The 7,213-nt window shown below is 40.3% G+C and overlaps 1 protein-coding gene across 1 annotated transcript; it reads left to right on the forward strand.

The window, feature by feature from the left end:
* Window positions 1-14: 14 nt before the first annotated feature.
* coil (coilin p80) lies at window positions 15-6,519 on the forward strand. Its single transcript, XM_067570423.1, has 7 exons — window positions 15-327; window positions 631-1,663; window positions 2,523-2,612; window positions 3,646-3,693; window positions 3,862-3,931; window positions 4,270-4,358; window positions 6,077-6,519. The coding sequence occupies exons 1-7, from the start codon at window positions 38-40 to the stop codon at window positions 6,122-6,124; spliced, it is 1,668 nt and encodes a 555-aa protein (XP_067426524.1). The 5' UTR covers window positions 15-37; the 3' UTR covers window positions 6,125-6,519.
* The last annotated feature ends 694 nt before the right edge of the window (window positions 6,520-7,213 follow it).

Below are 7,213 nucleotides of genomic sequence, written 5' to 3' on the forward strand. Positions count from 1 at the left end.
TCCGGCCGGACGTATATCTTGCCGGCGGAACACGCGCATGGTGTGTTTTGGCGTAAGCATTGATGTTGTATCCGTGATGGCTGTTAACAGTAACAACTTCATCCGCGTGCGCTTGTACTTTGACTACCCGCCGCCGGCTGTCGTTGATTGCCGCATGTGCTGGCTGCTCGTGGATTTGAACAGGTGTCGCGTGGTGGCAGATCTGGAGAGTATCATCAGAGACAAGTTTGAGTTCAGCCGCAGGAACATCCTCAACCTCTTCCTAGAGGACTGCTACCTGCCGCACACGGAGAGCATCTATGTGGTGCGAGATAACGACAGCCTCAGGTGCTTTTATTGCTAGTCGTCTGGTCAGTCTAATGTTCTCTCATGTGGACTATGTGGCGTAGCAGCTCAAACAGTCTGCACAGACAAGCACAGAGCAGGTTCAGGGGTTACTATGGTTACATATTGAACTTGATGTACACTCTGTTAGGTAAAATATGTTCAGCATGAATGCAATAAGAAAAACTTTGATGCTCAACACTGATGTTGATATATTCTCATTTGCTGCTGGTCAAAGTGGTTAAAAGAAAGCATATTTCTGAAAATGTTAGTCTCTTCCTTTAAAGATGTGTTCCTGTTTTCCAGGGTGAAGGTGGATTGTCTGACTTGGGTGAATGGGCACAGCAGCCATCCAGATATATCAAGTGAAAACTGCAGAAAGAGACAAAGACCCACAGAGGAGGACGGGACAGGAGAAAATGGAGTGAATGCGGAATGGAGGAAAAAGAAGAGGAAAAAGAGGAGTGAGGAGAGCCTGGAGGGACACGCCAAGCAGACTTCAGGTGATGAGAAGAATAAGAAGTCACTCGGAAACAAAACAGAGAAGAAAAAAAGGAAGAAGGCAGAGGAAAATGGCCCGACTGCCACCCCGAAACCAGCTGCTTCTACCAAAAAAATCCCAGCAAGTGTAGAACAGCCAGTTAAAAGCACCAAGAAGCCTCCTGTGGCACAAGCAAAAACACAGAATGCTTCCTCATCAGATTCCAGTAGCAGCAGTAGCGAGGAAGATGAAGCTCCTAAAAAACCAGCTGCTAAAAAACCAGCTACCAAAGCGCTATCTTCCACCCCTGCTGCTTCCAAGGCGCCTCCAAACCCTAAACCTGCCCAGACAAAATTACCCCCTCCCTCGTCATCCTCCTCAGAAACAGACTCCTCCTCTGATGAGGCAACCAGTGCAAAAATCCCGCCAAAAACCAAACCTTTAACCTCCCTAACTCCCAAATTAAGAGGAAGTGATAACTCACATTCTCAGCAGTCCACAAACAGCGCACAGAAACAGGGTTCTGGTGTGGCCGTGCCTCCTCGTAACAAAATCGGGGAACAGCAGGAGTCTTGTAACGCAAACGACGAAGAGGAGATAGAGCTGATCATCCGACGGCCAGTGCAGCAGCCGGTCCGTGGTGTGGGTAATCAGTCATCTTGGAGAGGTCACGGCCGGGGAAGAGGCAGGCTTGATGGTTTTGGTGGTGGTGTTGGTCCTGGAGGGAGAGGGAGGGGTAGGGGTGAAGTTAGAGGGGGCTTCAGAGGGCACAGCAGCAACTCTGAGTTCAGCTATGATGGAGCCAAGGAGCCGTCCGCCCACACTGATTTACTGAGCAACATGTCAGTGGTCCTCCAGGTCTGTCTGCATATGTCTGCACCTTTATGACTTTATGACTAGACATTAGTGTTAAGATACTGTCATTTTCAATGCCATTGCTTTGCTCAGTTGTTGAAGAAATAATAATTGATTTATCTTCAAGGTCAAGTGACTTTTATTTGTCTTCCATAAGAGAGAATAGTCATGGATTAAAGGAACTAAATAAAACTGAAACAAGTTTGGAGAGAGGTTTTCATTGACAGGAAAGCCCCGCCCCCCTCAATTACTCTGGCTATGCTTGTCAATCTTTCTGAATATACAGATTACAAAGATAACAGTGGCACACAGTGGGGAAATACTGTACAGTGGATGTGCTGTCATGAAGGGCTTTTGAAAAACAGAATCTATAACTTTACCAAATAATGTAGTATGAAATGCCCCTGGCCTTGAAAGTAATGATAGGTTTGTTTTTTACAGTACGTAGTATGCTATTTAACCAGGAATGCTAACGTAACGTTAGAGCAGAAAAACACAGTTTATTACATTTACTGTTTTTAGTTTTTTAAGTCTTAAAAAAAGACACCACTGTCCGATTTCCTTATACAAAGAGTATCCCTCTTACTGCAATGCTTTAGCAGGTGGAGAAATAAAAGCTTAACAGGCCTGCTGTTCAGTTACTTTTGCTTAACTTTAATTGGATAATCAGTATTTAGAGGAGGGGTTTAGTAAACAGTCCAAATCTGAGAATGGTATTTAAATAAGTCTTGCTTCAGTCACAGTATTATTAGGATACAATTACATCTGTTGTGTGCATGTAAACATGGTCTGGTCATTGTATTAATACTGTGTATGTAAAGACATTGGGTTTAATCCTTCCTACATGTGTCTCTGTGTGCAGAATGGAGTAGAAAGTGCTCCAAAAAAGGACTACAGCTCCATGCCCCAGCTAGCTGCCCCTCCACAGGTGGGGCAGAAGATTGCCTTCAAGGTATGCCAAGTCTAGTCTTATGAACTACAGCGTATCTGCTCTCACTGTACCCAGGCTGTTTAGCTTTGTAACTGGTTCCACTGTTCACTTTTTTCACCTTTCATTTTCCCTCAAAGCTGTTTTCAATCAAAAATGGTCATACAATTTTTTAACACAGTAATTGATTAATGAGAAAGTAATATGCAGACTAAAGGCCCGGTCACAAGAGCAAATAGAATTGGAATTGCTACAATCAGTGGATTTGCTCTTGGGGGTGAAGTTAATTTGTACATTTTTGCATGAAGTTCAACTTTGGTGAACTTTGACTCACAAATTCACACTTTTGACCTATATTAACAGTCTTGACAATACTGACCTTTGAGGGAACGGAGAGTTGGAGAATGGAGGAAGCTATTGTAGCTTAGCTTGCACCATCCACTTTTATTTAACTCCATCTGTAGGAGAATAAACTGCTTCACAGAACAGCCATGGTTTAGTTATGAGACAGGAGTTGATGGTACAAATAAGTCGTATGAATAACTGTGTGAACTTATTTTCATGTTAGCAACTGAACTAAGAATTAGCAAGTTTGCTACCTTTTTTCTGTCTTCAATAAAAATCTTTATTTAATGAAATGATGTGCTAAAAATTGAGAAAGAAATGCTAGAGTGGAGTGAATGGCACCATATAGAGAACATAGAAAGAAACTCAGTTATTGTGACTGACTAGTGCTAGCATGTTCCTGGCTGGCTAGTGTGTAAGTAGTTAGCTCACCAGCTACATTAGTTCACCAACTAGCCCTTACTAATAGCCATTTCATGCTGTTGCAAGCTGATGCAGGTGGACTGTTCTCAAGTGAAAATTTTCATATCTACCATAATTGCAGGCAGTAATGAACCATCTTCATGATCTGTCTTCCATTAATATAGATCTGCTACCAATAAAAGAAAAGCAATAGTATCAATTATGTGCATCTTTTGTGAAAGAAGAGACTGAACTTTGTATCAAGTTGTGAACTTCGTTTCCTAACACCATTTCCTTTGTGTGTTGACAGCTGCTGGAGCTAACTGAGAATTATACGCCAGAAGTATCAGAATACAAGGTGAGTGTAATATTTTTCTTCTGCAGTTATCAAAAATGCCGGTCAGTGTTGATTATATATCTCATGCTATTTAGAAGGAGCTTGGAGAGAGCACCCTAATGAAGTTTTGTTCATTCATACTACTGTAATGATTACACTACTCACCAAACATGTTGCTGTACATTTTAGGAGGGAAAGATTGTGAGCTTTGACCCAACCACCAAACAGATTGAGCTGGAACTGTTAAATGCCTCTCGAGGTAAGGATCATTTCACCACTGATGGGCATGAACTTCTACAAAATCAACAGTTCTCTGACAGTACTATTCACATTTTAAAAGTCTTAGTTCAAATTTAATATGTCCACATGCGAAAGCTTGTTTTTTCTTCCAAAACTGGGCTGGAAAATGTTGGAATCACTGGTATTGATAAGTAACCTTGTACGCCTACCATGGATATACAGCATTGTGATTAATTTAGGTTAGGGGAATAATATTTTCTGACTGCTTATGGAATTTCTGCTGGAAAACAGATTGTACAGTATTTTCCAACATATTACCCACATTTATTACTCATATTTTTTCTGCTTCTCCCTCAGCTCCTGTTGAGCCTGGCAAGTTTGACCTGGTCTATCAGAACCCAGATGGCTCTGAGAGGGTGGAGTATGCTGTGTCCAGAGAATCTTGCGTAAGCGTTAGCACATAGCCACTACTTTATTAATTACCTGGAGAACAGCAGCTCTTCCCATCTCAGGTTCTATGGGGTTCCCCAGCAAAATAAGGAATGGTCTAATTTCTGTGTGACTTAAAGCTGCATTCATTGATTATGATAGTCCAAGTCCAATATTCACTTCCTTTTAGCTCTCTTCTGGTGTCCACCAACTCTATCCAGCTCCTCGGCTAGTTGCTAATTTTATTAGTCTGTTGTTTGGTGCTGGGCAGGTAGTGTTCAGTGGATTTATCAGAACTTTTTTGTTGAAAAGACTTGCAAAGAAAATCAACCCAATGAGCTAAAAGAGGCTAAAAGACTCAGTAGATCTGCAGAGTTGGGTTCTATGTGGGTTGCCTTTTACATTACACATACATAGACTACATGTCACATATTCCGCTAGTCAACCTTTATAAAAATGTTGACTAGTGCAGCTTTAAAGGCTCTGAAAACCTATTTTCTCAAACAGCCTCTTACTATGATGGATGAAGTCCCTCCCATGAGAGGCTTCTGTATTTGTCTTCTTGTTCTTTCTTGTCTCACTTTTTAAAATTGGGTAGGCTTCAGTTGGAGTAGGGTGATGTCACATATTTCTGTGCACCAGTCAGAGTTTAGCAGCATTTTGAATCAGAATCAGATAGTGTGGTTGTTGGCTTAAGTTGTCAGGTCCTTGTCCTCACATCTGGTCAAACCACACCCACACAGTCCTGATCAAGCAGATTAGTTGAGTATTTTGAGTGTTAAACTCATGATATATGATAACTAAGGCTGCTTTTGTTCCGAACTTTAACTTTGATTGTCGCTTATTTAGTCTCGAATATAAAGAAATACTTTGATTCCTGAGATTCCTGAAAGGTAAATGTTTGAGACCTCTGTCTTAAAAAGATAAAAACCTAAACCACACTTTTACATTTGCTGTATCATCACATCATCAGGACGACATAGTCACTATACACACCCTTTACTTAAAACAGATGCTAGTTGAAGTATGAATTCTGTGCTGATACAGTCTTTTAGAGTTTCATCAGTTTCTTCTGTGTTTCCTGTCCCCATCTCACTGTACAATAAGAAGAAGTACTCACAAGCTAGACTGTAAAACATCTAGCTTGTGAGTACTGCTGTGTACTGCTTGCAGCCTGATGGTGAACAGCTGCAGCTGCTGGTCAATACAGCCAACTATGGCTATTTTCCTACAGCCAACATGTCAACAACCTAACAAAGGCGCACTCGCACCTTCTGAGGTGAATATTCGCATTAGCTTTCATTTTGTTATATTGGCACCTTTACAAGTGAGGTATTAAAGATGTCATATCTATCAACAAAGCTTATTCCCTCATGTGCCTTATCAAATCACAGTTGTGTTTGGGTCCCTGTCTGTACGATTGGCAGTAGACAACCCTTACAGTCAGCACAAGCAGTTAAAGCCAAAGCCTTTCTTTTGTCTTTGAGCCCAGGTTCTACCCCCCTTCTCTCTACTTTGAGTGAGCCCATTCACCCAGTGATCCCCTCTTTACAATTACTCGTACAAACAGGAGAAAGGTGGGGATTGACAAAAACAGCTGCATATGCAGAAAGCAGCAGTTATTGTCTTTGGGATGCTGGATGATGCGGTATTGTTTCCTGTAATATCTGTACAGATCTTGTTTTAATCTTATTGTAATCATAGTTTAAGTAATGTCTTTACTTTCCTCCCACAGGTGACAGAACGATGGGACGCCCTGCTGGAGCCAAGACTGATCATTTAAATCTGAAAGAACAGTCACTTTGTACATTCAGCGTGTTTGGCAAGATTGATTTGCCTTTTCTGTAATTAACTTCATTTCAGGGTCCTTTTTAAGGTTAACCTGAAAGTCACCTCTTCACTTGACATTTGACAGCTAAAGGATTTATTTATGATTAAGTCAACACTTTGCACAAAAGAGCTGCTGCATTGCAAAGTACATATGGAAAAAAAGATTTAAAGTTATATAATTATTGCATTTAAATTGGCATTAAATGCAACAATTGCTGTTTTTTTATGTGTAGGTGGGATGAATGATTGTTTCCAGTACTGGGACATAATGGTTTTATGCTTTGTACAGTGATGCAACTGTGGCAGTATGGTATAAACTGTTTTTTCTAATAAAACACTGAAACAAGATTGCTGTCATATTTTGGAAAGTTATATATCCCCACAGGGAATATCAAAGAGTTGCTGAGTCAGAGAATTCCTCTTGATGCCTACAGAGCTGTGTTCCAGACAAAGACAGGTCATTTAATAAATTCTCTAATGTGCTCAGTATATTTTTTGTATGCAAACCCAGTTTCACTAGGAAAAGAAAAATGTTGAAATAGTAGGAATGGTAAAAATAAAATGGTAGTAGTAGGTCAAAATTTTAAGATACCTAAGTAAAAAAAAAAAATGTAAAAGTATAATGTTATAAGTTAAAATGCTCACTTTTTAAAGGATGGGTTTGCAATTTTTCAAGTCTGTTTTAAGACAACAGTCAGATACCTAAATGAAGGTTAAAATAGTTTTTCTTGCTGTGACCATTAGAAGATCCCCTCACAATGCATTTACAATGTTAGTGATGGGGGATAAAATTCACAGTCCTCCTGTGCAAAAATGTATTTAAAAGTTTATCTGAAGCTAATATGAAGCTTCAGTCATCCAAATGACTTTCAGTGTTCATATGGGCACCTGACTGTTGTTTTAAGAAAAACTGAAAAATTCTGAACATACCTTCTAAGTCAAAATATTGATTGTAAGTCATAGGTTTCAGATATTGAAAATTTCACTGTCTACATTCAAATTATGGGATAGCAATTCAAGTCACTTGCAGTGTCCCAGATCC

The sequence above is a fragment of the Thunnus thynnus genome, chromosome 17 (genome assembly GCF_963924715.1).
Source record: "Thunnus thynnus chromosome 17, fThuThy2.1, whole genome shotgun sequence".
Classification (NCBI taxonomy): domain Eukaryota; kingdom Metazoa; phylum Chordata; class Actinopteri; order Scombriformes; family Scombridae; genus Thunnus; species Thunnus thynnus.

Coding starts and splice junctions, on each gene's coding strand:
- coil (XM_067570423.1), top strand. CDS start 38: ATGGTGTGTTTTGGCGTAAGCATTGATGTTGTATCCGTGATGGCTGTT. Junction 3,694..3,861: donor CAGAAGTATCAGAATACAAG/GTGAGTGTAATA, acceptor TGTACATTTTAG/GAGGGAAAGATTGTGAGCTT. Junction 4,359..6,076: donor CTGTGTCCAGAGAATCTTGC/GTAAGCGTTAGC, acceptor TTCCTCCCACAG/GTGACAGAACGATGGGACGC.